This window comes from Triticum dicoccoides, chromosome 3B (assembly GCF_002162155.2).
Source record: "Triticum dicoccoides isolate Atlit2015 ecotype Zavitan chromosome 3B, WEW_v2.0, whole genome shotgun sequence".
NCBI classification, from domain to species: Eukaryota; Viridiplantae; Streptophyta; class Magnoliopsida; order Poales; family Poaceae; genus Triticum; species Triticum dicoccoides.
Window position 1 is genome coordinate 841,791,591 of NC_041385.1, and position 19,486 is coordinate 841,811,076.

Here is a 19,486-nt window from a genome sequence, read left to right on the forward strand (position 1 = left end):
CTTCAGGGTTGCCACCTCGGCCATGGCCCCTGCAACATTTACGTTGGTCCTGTCATTATTTGCAACCAAGTATTTCTATATACATTTACATGCGGTACTACATACCCTCCTTGTCCTCGAGCTGCTTCTTGGCACGGCTGAGCTTGTTCTCGGACCGAACGAGGCTCTCCTTCAATGCATTGACCTTCGCAGTCAGTGCGGCAGAGGTCAGCAGCGCAGCCTGCATTCCCATATTGACATATTTATATTAGACTCCTGCGTATATCTTTTTAGATCCTCAGCTCGGCTTTTCTTTCCGACCGCCAAACTGAGCATCAGGGGCTATTGTCTATGCGGTAACATTTTTATATGTTTTGAACACATACCTAAAAGCCTGTTAACAGACTTGTACAGGCTTTTGTCAGCCCGCTCTTGGCGGACTGAACCTTCTGAATCACCGCACCCATAACAGCGTGGTGTTCCTCGTTGATGGAGGCGCCGTTAAGCACCTCCAGCAAATTATCCGGCGCCTCCGGATGGACGGAGGTCGCCGGCGTCGTAGGCTTGCCCTTCTTATGAAGGCGCCGCCTGTCGGACTCTGGAACCGTTGATGGTTCCGGAGCAGTGTCCGGCCCAGGGCCGGACTTAGACCCCTCTGGGGCTTTACCCCCTTTGGGCCTGGAGTCCGGGAGGTCGCCTTGAGGCGCCTCCAGGACCACCTCCTCCTGGTTCGGTCCCTTTTGGGACTCCACCTCGGCGCCGTCCGCAGGAAGAGGGGAGGAGGCCGTCGGAAGTGAAGCGCTGTTCACATCCGACGAATTCAGGGAGCCGCTCGACGAATCGCCGAGCTGAGCTCTGGGCGGACTGCATAATTAAAATCGGCGTCAGAAACTACCGAATAATAGAGGAGCGCCATAAGTCGTTCGGGTAACCGGACACTTACGATTTTGCCAGGGGCTTGACCCTGGATGGCCATTCCTCCCTGCCGTCTTCGGCATCGGAGGCGTAGTTCGGCAGAAGGGTCTTCCCCTTCTTGGACCCTCCGGCCTCCCCAGTTGGGGCGGCCTTCCTTTTCTTTCCTCCCCCCGTCGGAGGGGGAAAGGCTTCTTCTTCTTCCTCCTCCTCGTCTTCAGAGGCGGAGGGCGCTTCGGGGTTGTCGGGCAATGAATCCGACACCACCAAGCGCCGGGAGCTCTTTCGAGTCCCCGTGGCCTTCTTCTTGGCCTTCTTCTCCGGCACCACGTGAGGTGCCGGAACCAGCAGCCCCGTCAATTGGGCGTCCGCTGGGTCTTTTGGTAAGGGAGCCGGACAGCTAACCTGCCCGGACTTCTTCAGCCAGTCCTGTCAAAGGTAGGGGAGTTTAGATCCCGCATAGAGTCAGACTATGAAAGATAAGAGCCCCGTAAAGGGTATAATAGCTTACCTCATTGGCCCGACGCCGCTTGCTGAATCCGCGATCTTCGGTAGCGGATGCGGGGGCCTCGGCGCCCTTGAACAGCACCTTCCAGGCATCCTCGTACGTGGTGTCGAAGAGCCCGCTCAAGGCTTGGTGCTGTGCCGGATCGAACTCCCAGAATTTGAAGGCCCGTTGTTGGCATGGGAGGATTCGGCGGATAAGCATGACCTGGACTATGTTGACAAGCTTGAGATTCTTGTTCGCCAGCTTTTGGACGCAGGTTTGGAGTCCGGTCAGCTCTTTCGGATCTCCCCATGTTAGGCCCGTCTCTTTCCAGGAGGTGAGCCGTGTGGGAAAGCCGGGTCGGAATTCGGGGGCCGCTACCCATTTGGGGTCGCGCGGCTCGGTGATGTAGAACCACCCCGATTGCCACCCTTTAATTGTCTCCACAAAGGAGCCCTCGAGCCATAGGACGTTGGCCATCCGGCCCACCATGGCACCTCCGCACTCCGCTTGGCGGCCGCCCACTACTTTCGGCTTGACACTAAAAGTCTTCAGCCATAAGCCGAAGTGGGGCTGGATGCAGAGGAAGGCCTCGCACACGAGGATAAACGCCGAGATGTTGAGGACGAAGTTCGGGGCCAGATCGTGGAAGTCCAGGCCGTAGTAGAACATGATCCCCCGGATGAACGGGTGAAGAGGAAAGCCCAGTCCGCGGAGGAAATGGGGGAGGAAAACAACCCTCTCATGGGGCCTGGGGGTGGGGATGAGTTGCCCCACATCTGGAAGCCGGTGCGCGACGTCGTCAGACAGGTATCCGGCATCCCTCAGCTTTTTGATTTGCCCCTCCGTGACGGAGGAGGCCATCCATCTACCTCCCGCTCCGGACATGATTGGAGAAGGTTGAGGTAGGAAGTGCGGGCTTGGGCGTTGGAGCTCGAGTGCGCAGGGACGGATAGGCAAAGGAGGAAGAAGGCGTAAATGGAAAGGGTAGAATCTTATCCCCTTATATGGGCGGCCGAAACTACGAGCCCCCATCGGCCTAATAAAACTCGCTTATCCCCCAAGCGCCACGGTTAATGGCGCGGTTGGGTTACCCACACCCGTATTGATGAGAATCCCGGAATAAGGGGACACGATCTCTGCTTCGACAAGACGTGCCAAGGAGACCGCCTCGCTAAACACGCTGAGGTGGAAACAGTAAAACGATTCGAATAAAGGCTTGACCGTGGCATGATGTCACGCTACGGAATACGTCAGCAGATTAGGTTTGTGCAGATATTATTCTCTCTACGGTGGTATGTGGAACTTATTTTTGCAGAGCCGGACACTATCCTTGTGTTCAACATCTTCTATGAAGTATTTGGAGGAGGAACCCGCCTTGCAATGCCGAAGACAATTTGCGCGCCGGACTCGTCGTCATTGAAGCCAGGTTCAGGGGCTACTGAGGGAGTCCTGGATTAGGGGGTGTCCGGATGGCCGGACTATGACCTTTGGCCGGACTCCCGGACTATGAAGATACAAGATTGAAGACTTCGTCCCGTGTCCGGATAGGGACTTTCCTTGGCGTGAAAGGCAAGCTTGGTGATACGACATGAAGATCTCCTCCCATTGTAACCGACTCTGTGTAACCCTTGCCCTCTCCGATGTCTATATAAACCGGAGAGTTTTAGTCCGTAGGACGAACAACAATCATACCATAGGCTAGCTTCTAGGGTTTAGCCTCTCTGATCTCGTGGTAGATCAACTCTTGTACTACCCATATCATCAAGATTAATCAAGCAGGAGTAGGGTTTTACCTCCACCGAGAGGGCCCGAACCTAGGTAAAAACATCGTGTCTCTTATCTCCTGTTACCATCCGCCTAGACGCACACTTCGGGACCCCCTACCCGAGATCTGCCGGTTTTGACACCGACATGGGAGTTACTGGTAACGCCACAAATAAAGTGCTATGATGACCATAAAAGCTACTTAGTGACCGACCATTTGCGTGCGGAGTGACTTTAGATCTCCTGGCTGTCGAGTGGTTGGCTTCATGGTCGAGTGTCTTCGAATCCGTCGAGTGGAACACTTCTGAGTCGATTGACAGGTGGTTTCTTCAAGAGATGTCCTTGGGGGGGGGGGGTAGTTTGGACAGGTCCGTGACCCTACCCTAGGTACATAGCTTCATCAAGCGGTCCACACAACTTCACTATGAGAATGATAAGTACAAAATCTTCTTTAGAATCTCTAGAGAGATTTACAATACACTCTCTGTGTTGCCAACTGACAATAACAACAACAACAACAACAATCATAGGAGGCAAGATTTCAGGAAAGTAGACTTTACACAGCTTTTGGCCCCTATATATATTTTGCAAACTGCTCTTAAACCGCCGAACCAAACAACACCAAAATTGACAGACAAGTAGACACACGAGATCCCGAGTTCCTCTCAAAAGTTTAGCTCATCGAACACCGTTTTCCCATCCAATCTGTTCGTCTCCCAAAACTACTACTCCCTCCATCCGAAATACTTGTCCTGAAAATGATTGTATTTAGACTTATTTTAGTTATAGATACATCCATTTACCCATTTCTAGGACAAGTATTTTTGGACAGAGGGAGTATGTTCTAAACTGCAGGAGTATAAGCTGACAAAACCACTTCAAAACCGGATGTTCCACTAGCTCAATCGTCAGACCAGCTAACCAAATTGAAGTACTCAAAGTAGGGAATGAGCATACCAAGTCCGGGGTCAATCCAAGCACACAACAGATCTGGACAGAACCTCCTCTTCTTATTCTCTCTCTCTCTCTTAGGTTGTGTTTCTCCCTTATGTGCGCTCACTCTAGCAAGCTCACAATGGCAGCCACTACCAGCAGGGGTGAAGTGGCTAAGATTTTCTTCTGTACTTGGAAGCACTCTCAATCATTGGATGCAGCTGCGATCAACGATTCACATGTGTTTGGACTTGCATGGGCCGTGGGTTGATGATGGGCACACACGGTGTTAGAGTATCTTCAACCACGTACTTCTAATTTGATCCCTCAAACGCTCGCGGACGCGCCCGGTCAGACCAGGCGTGTCCGTTTTGAGCCCCTATTTTTTCGTCCGCGCACCACACTTCTCATATTTTTCTCATATATCCGGTCACTTGCACGCGATTGGTGAATAAGAAGAGAAAGAAAGAAAAGAATGAATAGGACTATCTGTTGCTTTGGTTATATTAGCTGTGTGGTGCCTACGAATCCTGCTGTTTTTAGCCATTTAGATTTGTGATTTAGCGAGACCAGCGGACACGGTTGAGCTGAGAGGAGGCGAATTTGGGGAGCGAGTCAATCGTAGGTTCGGCTAAATTACTTTTTGCTTACTACACGAAGGGAATGCTTCTGATTGGTCAGCATTGTATGCTTTGCTTTGATTGTATCAACTAATTTGGCTGCTAACGCGAGTTCTTGGGCACCCTGCATACTTGTTAAATGATAGTAACGAACAATGGCACAGACCACCAGCAAAATAATGTGGGGAAATAGCTTGGCACTCATCGATACTGTTTTGTTTTTTTTTCTGTTTTGCAGGGATCCCTAACACATTGAATGTGATCTCAAATATCCCCTTCCTCTTTGTCGGTCTCGCGGGGCTCATCCTGTGCCACTACAAAAACTACTTCAGGCTATGGTGCAGACTCGATGCTCTTACCAATTTTGGTTCCTGTTCTGACTCAAATTGAGATTTGAAGCACTCTGATGTTGATCCTGCTGGCAGCTCACAGGGGGAGCTCTGGAGTTGGACACTCTTCTATGCTGGTGTCACTGCTGTTGGTGTTGGTTCATCCTACTACCATCTCTACCCAAACGATGCCACCTTAGTTTGGGACAGATTGCCTGTGAGTCTTTCCTAGATCTTCTGTGCCATAGATCTAACATTCAGCATCATGATATTTACATCATCATCCTCTCTAATGTATAGTCCCTAGCTTGGTACCATGACATGTACACAGTGTATAGTTCCCAGACCCTAGGAGTTGCTCCTTCTTGATTTTAAATATTTCGAGCGCTGACATATGGGCCTGTTTGTCTAGATGACGATTGCTTTCACGTCTATCGTGGCCATTTTCATCATTGAAAGGGTTGATGATAGGGCAGGAACAAAGTCCCTTGCACCCCTTGTTATTGCTGGTGCACTGAGCATCCTGTACTGGAGGTAGGCAAGATCTTTCGATTGTTTATCTGTACTTCTCTCAGAAATATTTCCTTCCTTTAACTTAACTTTCTTCTCTATTATGTAGTTTCTTTGATGATCTTCGGCCATATGCAATAATCCAGTTCGTTCCATGCATTGTAATACCTGTGATGGCTATAGTTATTCCACCAATGTATACACACTCAAGCTACTGGTTGTGGGCAGCAGGTTAGTACTATTGTCGCTCAATATCACCAGGGTGTATGCAGTTCCACCATTATTTGTGTAGATAGCTATATGTGATTTGCGTTAATGTACGTGGTTATTTCACAGTTGGTTTTCTCACAGCATAAGAACTGGTGATACGTTTTTCTTTTTGCAGTCTGTACTCACGATGCTTGGCTATAAACCATAGTTACCTTGAAATTCATAGAAAACTCACTAAAAGTTCTAATGTTCCGCTTCTTAAGTTCTTATTCTCTCAATACCATTGACCGGTGCCAAGATGATTCTATTTCCCCAGTCTGTCTGTTGTTACCTAGAAATTTATAAAACAGTCAACAGTCCAACTAATATAAATGTGTATGAACTGTTGTTTTCCTGTTGTTGGCCTTTGATGAAGTTGCTACAAGAATGAGTTATGCAGAAGCATTTATTTAAGCGCAATTTAAACATAGGCCACTGCAAGCATTTCTTGTACACGCATTTTTTTGCGAGGGTTTTCTAAGCGCAAAGATACTTCTGTTCTGATATTTCAAATTGATTTCAGGATTTTACCTTCTTGCCAAAGTAGAAGAGGCTGCGGACAAACCTATATATAGGTGGACACATGACATTGTTAGCGGACATACTCTTAAGCATCTATGTGCTGCGATGGTACCTGTTTTCTTGACTCTGATGTTGGCAAAGAGGACAATTGAACCTGACAGGTATAATGCTTACTCAATGCATCGCTTGAGTCTATTTTTCTAATAGTTTTAGTTCGATTAAACCACTTAATCTGATGTTGGTATTGCTCGCTCTGCTTTGACCATACAAATACACCAAATGTTACCAAATAGCAATAATATTGCCATTCCATTGCTTTACCAAAATTTTGATGTTTTCACTCTTTGTGAGGTTGGTTTTTGTTCACTTTGGTTACTAGAATGATATTAGAATAAGACATCTGCAGTTAAATTGTTGGTGTTTATAACATGAACCAAAACATGCATGGGTAGTTCTTAGCAAACTTTTCATGATGTGCTTCTGTTTATTCAAACTAATAATAGTACTTACTGGTTTGCTTCCAGAAATCAATGCTCGCATTCATCATGTGTATATAGTTTTGACAACAATGTCACCACATTGAATAGGCCTTGGATCTATGTATCCATGTGACTAATGTTTTCTCCTCTGTCATGCAGGGTAAGCTTACTCCAGATGTGGAAGATCAGTTGGAGAGAACGCGGTTCCAAAGATAGCAACACTGTAGATGTCAAATATGGTTATGCTGCAGTTTCAACTACGTCTGAACAACAGTAGATGCGTGTTTTTCATATGTACCCCTGAAATGTAAAAATAGCATCAATATGAATATCAGGAGCCCCAGTGTGCATGGTTGTGTATTATTGCCTGCTAATCGATGTTCGTATGTGGTTGTTACTGACCAAATCTTGTACAGGGAGGAAAAAATGATATCAGTGGCCTTATCAACTCTTTGTGCTAGTTTTTGGGAACATCCAATGGCCTATACCTCCTCCTGCACCTGGAAAGACTGTACCCTATGTAAATCGACCTGGATCTATTCAGACTCCACCCGCTTCAGTTGTTGCTGCTCTTCAGAGTTCATTAAGCTGCATGCTATGGGCTTGAGACCTTCTGTGCGTGCAAGATAATTTATTGGCTTGCCTGTCTAAGTGATGGATTGAGTTCAGGTTTCTTACTCTTTCAAATAAAAAGTTCAGGTTTTCATTGTAGAATGAGGAGGGGTTAATGCATCGTCGATTTGGGATACAGGGGCTAGAGGCGGGAGCTCTGGAACCAGATTCCCCGCGTTTTATCATGCAATTGTTGCCATGGATTGGGAACTCTAGATTTTGATTTCAGGTTCCTGTGTTTTCTTTTTGATAGAGGCCTATGGCTGATTCCACCAGTAAAAATGACATTTTTGCGGAACACAATAAGCATGATTTGCCATGCCATAGTAAGGCAAATGATCATGGCAATATGATGACCTGATGATTTCTTTGGTAGGGGGAATCGAGACTATATATGTGCAAGAGGCAGTTTTCCCACCACCGCACAATGCATATATGGTGTTGGCTGGGTGAAACGGTCCATGCTCCATGCTCTTTATTTCTGAGATATTAGAGTAAACCAATAGAAAACACATATTTTGCTTCAACGAATTTGTGAGCCAATAGAGGGACCCGCTCCTGGTTCTTGTTGAGCCAGGATGGGAGGAGAGCCAATAGAGGGATTTCCCGTTGAACCAACATGGGAGAAGTGCTAGGACCGGAACAATTGGAAGGAATTGATCAAAGAACCGACGAGGGATTTGTCGGATTTTGGTGTAAAATACGGGATAGTTGAGAAGATAATCGCCTCTACTTTTGGTGAATTCTTTCTTTCTATTTACAATGGGCACGACATATATAGCCGGGTCGATTCAGTGATTACCGAGTAAAACATGAGGTAACTAAAGCAATAAGCCAAGTAACAGCAGCCATTGGATTGGATCTTGCCATGGTTGGATAACCGACTGTGCCCTTCACTTGTGTTGCTCTGATTTGTCTGGGTTATTTCAAAGTCGATTTTGTCACAGCATACAAAACTGGTGATACCTTTTTCTTTTGACAGTTTGTACTCATGATGCTTGGTTATAAACCGTAGTTACCTTGAAATTTATAGAAAACTCACTAGAAGTTGTACCGTTCCCCTTCTTAAGTTTTTATTCTCTCAATACCATTGACCGGTACCAAGATGATTCTGTTTCCCCAGTCATGTCTGCTGTTATCTAGAAATTTATCAAGTAGTCAACAACCAATTAATATAAATGTATCTGAACTTCTCCTTTTTGTTTGTTGATGAAATTGCTACAAGAATGAGTTATGCAGAAGCATTTATTTAAGCACAGTTTAAAGAATAGGCCATTGCTAAATCATTTTGTCTAAGCGCAATTTCTCACGAGTGTTTTCTAAGCGCAAAGTTATATTGTCTGGATACTTTTGTTCTGATTTTTCAAATTGATTTCAGGATTTTACCTTCTTGCCAAAGTAGAAGAGTCTGCGGACAAACCTATACATAGGTGGACACATGACATTGTTAGCGGACGTACTCTTAAGCATCTATGTGCTGCGATGGTACCTGTTTTCTTGACTCTGATGTTGGCAAAGAGGACAATTGAAGCTGACAGGTGTGCATCAGCTTACTCAATGCATTGCTTGAGTCTATTTTTGTAGAGTTATAGTTTGATTGAACCACTTTAAATCTGATGGTAGTATTGCTAGTTCTGCTTGGAGCAATACAAATACACCAAAATTTATGCGACAATATCATGGATTCCCATTCCACTGATGCTAAAATTGTGATGTTTTCGCTCTTTATGAGGTTTATCTTTGTTCACTTTGATTAATAGAATGATAACAGAATAAGACATCACCAGATTCATCATGTGTACGTAGTTTTGACAACAACATCACCACACTGAATAGGCCTTGCATCTATGTGTCCATGTGAGTAATATTTTTCCTCTGTCATGCAGGGTAAGCTTACTCCAGATGTGGAAGATCAGTTGGAGAAAATGTGGTTCCCAAGATAGTAACAATGTAGATGTTAAATATGATTATGCTGCAGTTTCAACTACGTCTGAACAACAGTAGATATGTGTTCTTCGTATGTACCCCTGAAGTGTAAAAATAGCATCAATCTGAATATACGGAGTTTGTACAGTTGTGTGTTATTGACTGCTAATCGATGTTTGTATGTGGTTGTTCCTGATCAAATCTTATACACGAAGGAAAAATGTCTATCAGCGGCCTCATCAACTCTTTGTGCTTTAGATTTTGTTAACCTCCAATGGCCTATACCTCGAACTGCACCTGGAAAGACCCGAGCCTATGTAACTGGATGGGGTCTACCGTGGCTGCACCCGCTTCAGTTGTTACTACTCTTCGGAGTCCATTAAGCTGCATGCTACTCGCTCGATGACTTCCCTGTGTGCAAGATCATATATTGTTTTGCCTGCCTAAGTGATGGATTGAGTTCAGGTTTCTTAATCTTTCAAAAAAGAAGAAAAGAGTTCATGTTTTCAGCACAGAATGAGGGGTTAATGCATCGTCGTTTTGTGATACAGGGGCACATAACTGTTGCCATGGATAGAGATTCTGATTTCAGGTTCCCATGTTTTTTTTTGAATGAGGTGTACGGCTGATTGCAGTAGTGAAAATGGCATTTTTGCTAAACACAATAAGCATGATGTTCCGCCATGCCATAGTAATGCAAATGGTCATGGAAATATGATGACCTGATGATTTCTTTTGTAGCAGGGGAATAACACTATATATACGCAAGCTGCAGTATTCCCACCACCACACAATTCATACATGGTGTTGGATGAGTGAAACTGTCAAAACTCCATGGTTTTGTTTCCGAGATATTAGAGTAAACCAATAGAAAAAGCATATTTTGCTTCACCCAATTTGTGAGCCAATAGACGGACCTGCCCTACTCCTGTTGAACCAGCATGGGAGGAGAGCCCATAGAGGCCTACTCCTGCTGAACCAGCATGGGAGGAGAGCCCATAGAGGCAGCTCCCATTGAACCAGTACGGAAGGAGTGCTGGGACTGGAACAATTGGAAGGAATTGATCAAAAAACCGATGAGGGATTTGTCATATTTTGGTGTAAAATGTAGGATACATGAGAAGATAATCGCCTCTACTTCTAATTAATCCAAGTAATTTTTGGCGAATTCTTTATTCACGATGGTTATGACATATATAGCCGGATCGGTTCAGCGATTACTGAGAGTAAAACATGAGGTAAATGGCCTAAGCAAAGCCCCCTGGTTGAACTAAATTACAGTAAACAGTAACTATAGAAATAAGACAAGTAACAGCAGCCATTGGATTCTGATGGATAACTAAGGGATATATGTTAAGATATCTCTCCTGCTAGAACCTGACAAGGAGTCCATCAGAAAGAAGTATCCTAAGAGCCCATCAGGAATTTGTAAGATTAGAAAGACTCCAATTGTATATAAGGAAGTCGAATCGTATTAGGAGAATGGGAAAGGCAAAGGCCTCAAGGGCCTAAGCATCCAATATATAAGGATGGCATGTGGCCATGCATTTTTTTTCCCAAGTTGTTCTCTCATCTAAACATATGTCTATGTCTCAAAAATAAAATCAAAACCTATGTCTGCACAATTCCTTCCGGCCATGCATTTTGTTGGATCAAGGTTCACAATAGTTAGTATTAGAGCCAATCCCATGGCTTTCGCTGCTGCTGACAAGATGTCGCGGAGGATACTCCACGTCACGACTCATCTTTGATCCTCATGGAGAACCTTGAAATTTTCCCAGGAAGATTTATGGTCGTGGCCTTCATCTGATTTTGTTTAGACGAGCTTTTGGCAGTTTGCAGGGCCGGCCATGTACCATGTTCAGTTCATTAGGTGCAACCGTGCAAGTGCAGTCCACGATGATCGACACAAGAATATGCAGTAGTGGAAAAGGCACCCGAGCAGGAAGCAGTAGCAAAAGCATGAGAAGAAGCAGAGGTAGCCAAGCTTGACAGCAGCAACAACCGACGCAGATAGAGGATCGACGACAAAAAGCAACCAGGCGCAACAACCAGCGGTGGTGGCACAACCAAGCACAACAACAGCAGATGCACAACTAGGACAACACGGACGACGCACATGCATGGTCGCTTCGCAGGTCTGGTGTTGTATGTGCCTCGTTGCGAATCACTGACAACTATCAACAACAATGTATGCCACCGCCAAAAATAAAACAAACAATACTGTACACAGTATAATCCTTTCGTATTGTTTAATGTGACAAAAACGGTGGGGTTCAGCTATCTCAATGGTAACGAGCAAGGTTTAGCATCCATCTGCAGCAAAATAAACAAAAGCTAAGAAAAGGTGCCTCCTACAGCTAACACCACAATAGCTATCAGTGTTCTGGAGCAAAACATAACTGAACAAATTCACTGAGAAATAGCTGCAATAGAGGGATTAATGCGTCATCGATTTGAGATACAGGTACATAACCATGATTTAAATGGGAGTTGTGGACCACTTGCACTATTTTGTCATGAAAATATTGCCATGGATTGGGAGCTCTGTATTCAGATTTAAGAGTTCTATGTTTCCTTTTCGACAGAGGTGAAGGGGCGATTCTAGCAAGTACAAACTGCAATTCCACGAAACACCATAAGCATGACGATCCACCATGCCATAGTAATGCAAATAATCATGGCAATATGATGTCCCGTGGAGCTCTTTGCTAGCAGGGGAATCGACACTATATATATGCACGTGGAAGTTCATTGACCACCACACCATGACACAATGCATATATGGAGGTCCTTTGTTGGGTGGGTGAAACAGTTGATACTCCACACCCTTTTGTTACCGAGGTATTAGAGTAAACCAACACAACGAGCACAGAATTTGTGAAACGATACTGGAGATGGTGAGAGGTGTACTGCAAAGAAGTGTCTTGTAATTGGATCGATGAGCCCTCAGATTTCATTGTGGATGACATTGTGAATGATGTAGCTATTTTGACAAATCAATAAAGTGAGCCATGCACTACTAGGAAAAGGGCTATAGATAGAATTGATAGTAATGGCGCACCAGGTAAGTAGTGCGCCACTACTATATACTAATGGCGCACCGGTTGTAGGTGCGCCATTAGTGTGGAAGACACTAATGGCGCACCAGAGACACGGTGTGCCACTAGTATTGATTTTTTTTTCATTTTTTCGTACATACTAATGGCGCATGATGTGAAAGTACACCATTACTAGTTCTAACTTATAATGGCGCACCTTATAGACAGTGCGCCATTAGTATATATTTTTTTTTACTTTTTTGCAAAACTACTAATGGCGCACTATGTAAAAGTGCGCCATTACTAGTTTAAACTACTAATGCGTACTTTTGCACAGTGCGCCATTAGTATATTTTTTTTACTATTCTGCAAAAACTACTAATGGCGCACCATCCGCAGGTGCGCCATTAGTAACCAGGGTTACTAATGGCGCATTTACTTGTGGTGCGCCATTAGTAACCTGGGACCAACAAGATATTTTGGACAGCCCACCTACCCACTCACTTTCCCCACTTCATTCTCTCCACCTCCTCCTCCAAGCTTGTCTCGGCTGCCTCCTCCTCCTCACCTCATTTCCACCATAGATTCATCAAAATTAAGTGGTGAAATTACCTTTTTTGATAGGTAAGTAAGGGGAAAGCTATCTTCATGATGTAGATCTACTTTTTTTCTCCCTAGCTCGCTCCAACAACGTGCACATGCACTTTTTGTGGCCTAGCTAGATCTATGTATGTTTGTGGTGTTGCTTGTGTTTGTGGTGTTGCATATATGTTTTTGTTTGCAGGTACCGGTATTTGAAATGCGATAGTTGCCAATATTTTGCCGGAATGTCGATTCATTTCCGTTTCGGCGAGAATTTTGGCACTATGCATTCTTTTTGGTCCTATTTTTAGGGAAAGTCATGCCAAAAATTTTCTTGGTTTTAAAATATCGTTTTGCTCTACCCCGCAGGCGACCATGGTCCGCACGATGACCGAAGGCATCATGAATAGGTTTTTGAGCTCCGCGAAGGCCGAGATGCTTCAAAAGAACGAGACGGAGATAAGATGTCCGTGTCCAAGATGCAAGCTGAAGAGCCTTATTACGGACCCGGATTCCGGGCAGGTGCGGGACCACCTGCTCTTGCGTGGTTTCATGGATGGCTATCGGTGGCAAGGTGATGAAGATGACTATGAAGTCGTCCATGGGGGCCGGGCAAGAAATGAGGAAGGGCAACAAGACAAGTACCACCGCGGCGAGGGCGGGCGAGAAGACGAAGAATCTCCAGGACATGATCACGGCGGTGATACTGTACACAGTCATCATGTAGAAGATGTCGTACATGACGATGAGGAAGATCAAGACGAAGGGCATGATCATGAAGATGAAGATGCCGGAGCAGACGACGATGGAGGCTGGGTGCAGGACCCTCATATTCAAGAGCTGCTTCTCAAGCAGACGGATAACGCAAGAGCTACCGCCCGAGAGAAAGCCAAGCTGGATCAACTGGAGATAGACGCGGTTACTCCATTGTATGAAGGATGCAGGCCCGAGGATACCCGCCTGAAAGTAACGCTCATGGCTCTGGAGATGAAGGTAAAACACAAAATGACCGACGCATGCTTCGACGAGAACATGTCATTCTGGCACGAGCGTCTTCCCAAGGGGAACAAGTGCCCGACCAGTTTCGAGGAGGCGAAGAAAATCGTGTGTCCTCTGGATTTACCGCACGTGAAATACCATGTGTGCATGAACAATTGCATCATTTATCGGGACGAGCACGCGGAGTCTACCATATGTCCGGTGTGCGGCGTCACTCAATACAAGAAGAGGAAGAAAGCTCCTCGAAAATTGGTGTGGTATTTTCCGATCACTCCTCGTCTGCAGCGGTATTTCACGGACCCTAAGGTAGCAAAGCTCCTGCGTTGGCATGCGAATAGGGAGGAGAAGAAGCGGGAAGATGAAGGAAATGATCCGGAGATAAATAAAAAAGACAAGATGCTGAGTCACCCTAAGGATGCGAGCCAGTGGCAAGCGTTGAACTTCGAATACCCAGAATTTGGGAAGGATCCAAGGAACATCGTGCTGGGCGCGAGCACCGATGGAGTCAATCCGTTTGGCAGCCAGAGAAGCACACATAGCACCTGGCCTGTGTTTGTGTGGATGTACAACCTTCCCCCCTGGTTGTGCATGAAGAGGAAGTACATTCACATGAGTATGCTAATTGAAGGGCCGAAACAACCAGGGAACGACATCAATCTGTATCTAGGGCTGCTGAAGGAGGAGCTAGACACGCTGTGGAAAACGCCAGCCAATACGTGGGACACCGCAGAGAAAGAATATTTCCCTATGAGAGCCGCACTGCTCACGACGGTGCACGACTATCTCGGTTACGGATATCTCGCGGGGCAGGTAGTCCACGAATTTTCTGGATGCGTAAGGTGCATGGATGACACAACATATCTCCAGCTAGATAGAGATCCCGGGTCTTTGAAAACCGTGTTCATGGGACATCGAAGGTGGCTTCGCGATGATGACCCGTGGAGGAAACGCAAGGATCTGTTCGATGGTGAAACCGAACCCTGAAAACGCCCGTGTACGAGGAGCGGCGAGGAAATAGACGAGCTGTTGAAAAATTGGAAAGACTGCCCACTGCCTGGAAAGAAGCAAAAGGCGCCAGAGCCGGGAAAAAAGCGAAAGGCGCCAGAGCCGCTGCTGAAGGTATGGAAAACGAGGTCTGTTTTCTGGGACTTGCCGTACTGGAAGATCCACCGTGTGCCTCACAGCCTTGATGTCATGCATATCACGAAGAACGTGTGCGAGAGTCTGCTTGGTACCCTGCTCAACATGCCAGAGAGGACCAAAGATGGGCCGAAAGCAAGGGCAGACTTGAAATCAATGGGCATCAGGCAGGAGCTTCACGCTAATGATGATGATGATGATGAGGCGAAGCAGGACACAGAAAGTCATCGCAAAGGCAAAAAGGCCAAGAAGACAGAAAATGACTACCCTCCCGCGTGCTTCACTCTAAGTCAGGAGGAGATCGAGCAGTTTTTCACCTGCCTCCTAGGAGTAAAACTTCCTTACGGTTACGCGGGGAAGATAAGCAGATACCTAGACCCAGCGAAGCAGAAGTTCAGCGGAATGAAGTCTCACGACTGTCACGTGCTGATGACGCAGATACTTCCAGTTGCAATCCGTGGGATCATGGACGCGCACGTCCATGAAACGCTATTTGGCCTATGCAACTTTTTCGACGTCATCTCTCGAAAGTCGATTGGCGTGAGGCAACTCAGAAGGCTACAGGAAGAGATCGTGGTGATACTATGCGAGCTTGAGATGTACTTCCCGCCCGCATTCTTCGACGTTATGGTGCATCTGCTGGTCCATATCATGGAGGATATCATCCAACTCGGGCCGACGTTCCTGCACAGCATGATGCTGTTCGAAAGGATGAATGGTGTCATCAAAGGATACGTTCGCAACATGTCACGTCCAGAGGGAAGTATAACCAGGGGCTTTCTGACCGAAGAGTGCATCTCCTACTGCACGAATTATCTAGGCATCGAGAACCCCGTTGGTCTGCTCGTCAACAGGCACTTAGGCAAGCTCGCTGGATGGGGTCACCGTGAGGGTCGCCGCGAAATGCATGTCGACTTCAAGGGTCGACTCGCTGACTTTGAAAGAGCAAACCTAGTCGCGCTACAACACATAGACGTGGTCGATCCTTGGGTGGTAGAGCACAAAACATTTATTGAGAAGACGTACAATGACCAAGGCCAACAGAGGACGGACGGAGATATAATCAAAGAGCACAACTCATGTTTCACGCGTTGGTTCAAGCAGAAGCTTCTGTCGTACCCTTTACATGAGGATTCTTCCGCGGAAGAACAACTCATATTCGCCTTGTCATAGGGCACCGAGCACAACCTGATGACCTATGAGGCGTACGATATCAACGACTACACATTTTACACCAAGAACAAGGACATGAAGAGCGATGGTTATCAGAACTCCGGGGTAACGATGGAATCCTACACTGGCAACGACAAGGACAGATACTACGGAAGGATCGAGGAGATCTGGGAGCTGAGCTACGCTGGAGAGAAGGTCCCGATGTTCCTGCTGGGGAACGTAGCAGAAATTCAAAATTTTCCTACGCGTCACCAAGATCTATCTATGGAGAAACCAGCAACGAGTAGAAAGGAGAGTGCATCTACATACCCTTGTAGATCGCTAAGCGGAAGCGTTCAAGTGAACGGGGTTGATGGAGTCGTACTCGTCGTGATTCAGATCACCGATGATCCTAGTGCCGAACGGACGGCACCTCCGCGTTCAACACACGTACAGCTCGACGATGTCTCCCACGCCTTGATCCAGCAAGGAGAGAGGGAGAGGTTGAGGAAGACTCCATCCAGCAGCAGCACAACGGCGTGGTGGTGATGGAGGAGCGTGGCAATCCTGCAGGGCTTCGCCAAGCACCTACGGGAGAGGAGGAGGTGTCACGGGAGGGAGGGAGGCGCCAGGGGCTCAAGTATGGATGCCCTCCCTCCCCTCCACTATATATAGGGGCAGGGGAGAGGGGGGAGGCGCAGCCTTGCCCCTTCCTCCAAGGAAGGGGTGCGGCTAAGAGGGGGGGGAGAGTCCATCCTCCCCAAGGCACCTCGGAGGTGCCTTCCCCCTTTAGGACTCTCCCCTTTTTCCTATATCTTGGCGCATGGGCCTCTAGGGGCTGGTGCCCTTGGCCCATGTAGGCCAAGGTGCACCCCCTACAGCCCATGTGGCCCCCCGGGGCAGGTGGCCCCACCCGGTGGGCCCCCGGGACCCTTCCGGTGGTCCCGGTACAATACCGATGACCCCGAAACTTGTCCCGATGGCCGAAACAGGACTTCCTATATATAAATCTTTACCTCCGGACCATTCCGGAACTCCTCGTGACGTCCGGGATCTCATCCGGGACTCCGAAAAACATTCGGTAACCACATACAAACTTCCTTTATAACCCTAGCGTCATCGAACCTTAAGTGTGTAGACCCTACGGGTTCGGGAGACATGCAGACATGACCGAGATGTTCTCCGGTCAATAACCAACAGCGGGATCTGGATACCCATGTTGGCTCCCACATGTTCTACGATGATCTCATCGGATGAACCACGATGTCAAGGACTCAATCAATCCCGTATACAATTCCCTTTGTCTAGCGGTATGGTACTTGCCCGAGATTCGATCGTCGGTATACCGATACCTTGTTCAATCTCGTTACCGGCAAGTCTCTTTACTCGTTCCGTAACACATCATCCCGTGATCAACCCCTTGGTCACATTGTGCACATTATGATGATGTCCTACCGAGTGGGCCCAGAGATACCTCTCCGTTTACACGGAGTGACAAAATCCCAATCTCGATTCGTGCCAACCCAACAGACACTTTCAAAGATACCCGTAGTGTACCTTTATAGCCACCCAGTTACGTTGTGACGTTTGGCACACCCAAAGCACTCCTACGGTATCCGGGAGTTGCACAATCTCATGGTCTAAGGAAATGATACTTGACATTAGAAAAGCTTTAGCATACGAACTACATGATCTTGTGCTAGGCTTAGGATTGGGTCTTGTCCATCACATCATTCTCCTAATGATGTGATCCTGTTATCAACGACATCCAATGTCCATGGTCAGGAAACCGTAACCATCTATTGATCAACGAGCTAGTCAACTAGAGGCTTACTAGGGACATGGTGTTGTCTATGTATCCACACATGTATCTGAGTTTCCTATCAATACAATTCTAGCATGGATAATAAACGATTATCATGAACAAGGAAATATAATAATAATCAATTTATTATTGCCTCTAGGGCATATTTCCAACACGGGGCAGGTGGCCCCACCCGGTGGGCCCCCGGGACCCTTCCGGTGGTCCCGGTACAATACCGATGACCCCGAAACTTGTCCCGATGGCCGAAACAGGACTTCCTATATATAAATCTTTACCTCCGGACCATTCCGGAACTCCTCGTGACGTCCGGGATCTCATCCGGGACTCCGAACAACATTCGGTAACCACATACAAACTTCCTTTATAACCCTAGCGTCATCGAACCTTAAGTGTGTAGACCCTACGGGTTCGGGAGACATGTAGTCATGACCGAGATGTTCTCCGGTCAATAACCAACAGCGGGATCTGGATACCCATGTTGGCTCCCACATGTTCCACGATGATCTCATCGGATGAACCACGATGTCAAGGACTCAATCAATCCCGTATACAATTCCCTTTGTCTAGCGGTATGGTACTTGCCCGAGATTCGATCGTCGGTATACCGATACCTTGTTCAATCTCGTTACCGGCAAGTCTCTTTACTCGTTCCGTAACACATCATCCCGTGACCAACCCCTTGGTCACATTGTGCACATTATGATGATGTCCTACCGAGTGGGCCCAGAGATACCTCTCCGTTTACACGGAGTGACAAAATCCCAATCTCGATTCGTGCCAACCCAACAGACACTTTCAGAGATACCCGTAGTGTACCTTTATAGCCACCCAGTTACGTTGTGACGTTTGGCACACCCAAAGCACTCCTACGGTATCCGGGAGTTGCACAATCTCATGGTCTAAGGAAATGATACTTGACATTAGAAAAGTTTTAGCATACGAACTACATGATCTTGTGCTAGGCTTAGGATTGGGTCTTGTCCATCACATCATTCTCCTAATGATGTGATCCCGTTATCAACGACATCCAATGTCCATGGTCAGGAAACCGTAACCATCTATTGATTAACGAGCTAGTCAACTAGAGGCTTACTAGGGACATGGTGTTGTCTATGTATCCACACATGTATCTGAGTTTCCTATCAATACAATTCTAGCATGGATAATAAACGATTATCATGAACAAGGAAATATAATAATAATCAATTTATTATTGCCTCTAGGGCATATTTCCAATAGTCTCCCACTTGCACTAGAGTCAATAATCTAGTTCACATCGATATGTGAATAACACTCAAGGTCACATCCCCATGTGACTAACACCCAAAGAGTTTACTAGAGTCAATAATCTAGTTCACATTTACCATGTGATTAACACTCGATGAGTTCTGGGTTTGATCATGTTATGCTTGTGAGAGAGGT

General features: G+C 46.6%; 1 protein-coding gene across 1 annotated transcript in view; it reads left to right on the top strand.

The window, feature by feature from the left end:
• Positions 1-7,337, top strand: part of LOC119280261 — a 33,773-nt gene extending 26,436 nt beyond the window's left edge. The window contains exons 3-8 of the mRNA XM_037561166.1: positions 4,937-5,036; positions 5,124-5,244; positions 5,440-5,561; positions 5,647-5,768; positions 6,310-6,469; positions 6,947-7,337. Of these exons, the coding sequence (XP_037417063.1) occupies positions 4,937-5,036; positions 5,124-5,244; positions 5,440-5,561; positions 5,647-5,768; positions 6,310-6,469; positions 6,947-7,064 (743 nt within the window). The 3' untranslated portion in view covers positions 7,065-7,337. The remainder of the gene's footprint in view (positions 1-4,936; positions 5,037-5,123; positions 5,245-5,439; positions 5,562-5,646; positions 5,769-6,309; positions 6,470-6,946) is intronic.
• Positions 7,338-19,486: the final 12,149 nt, after the last annotated feature.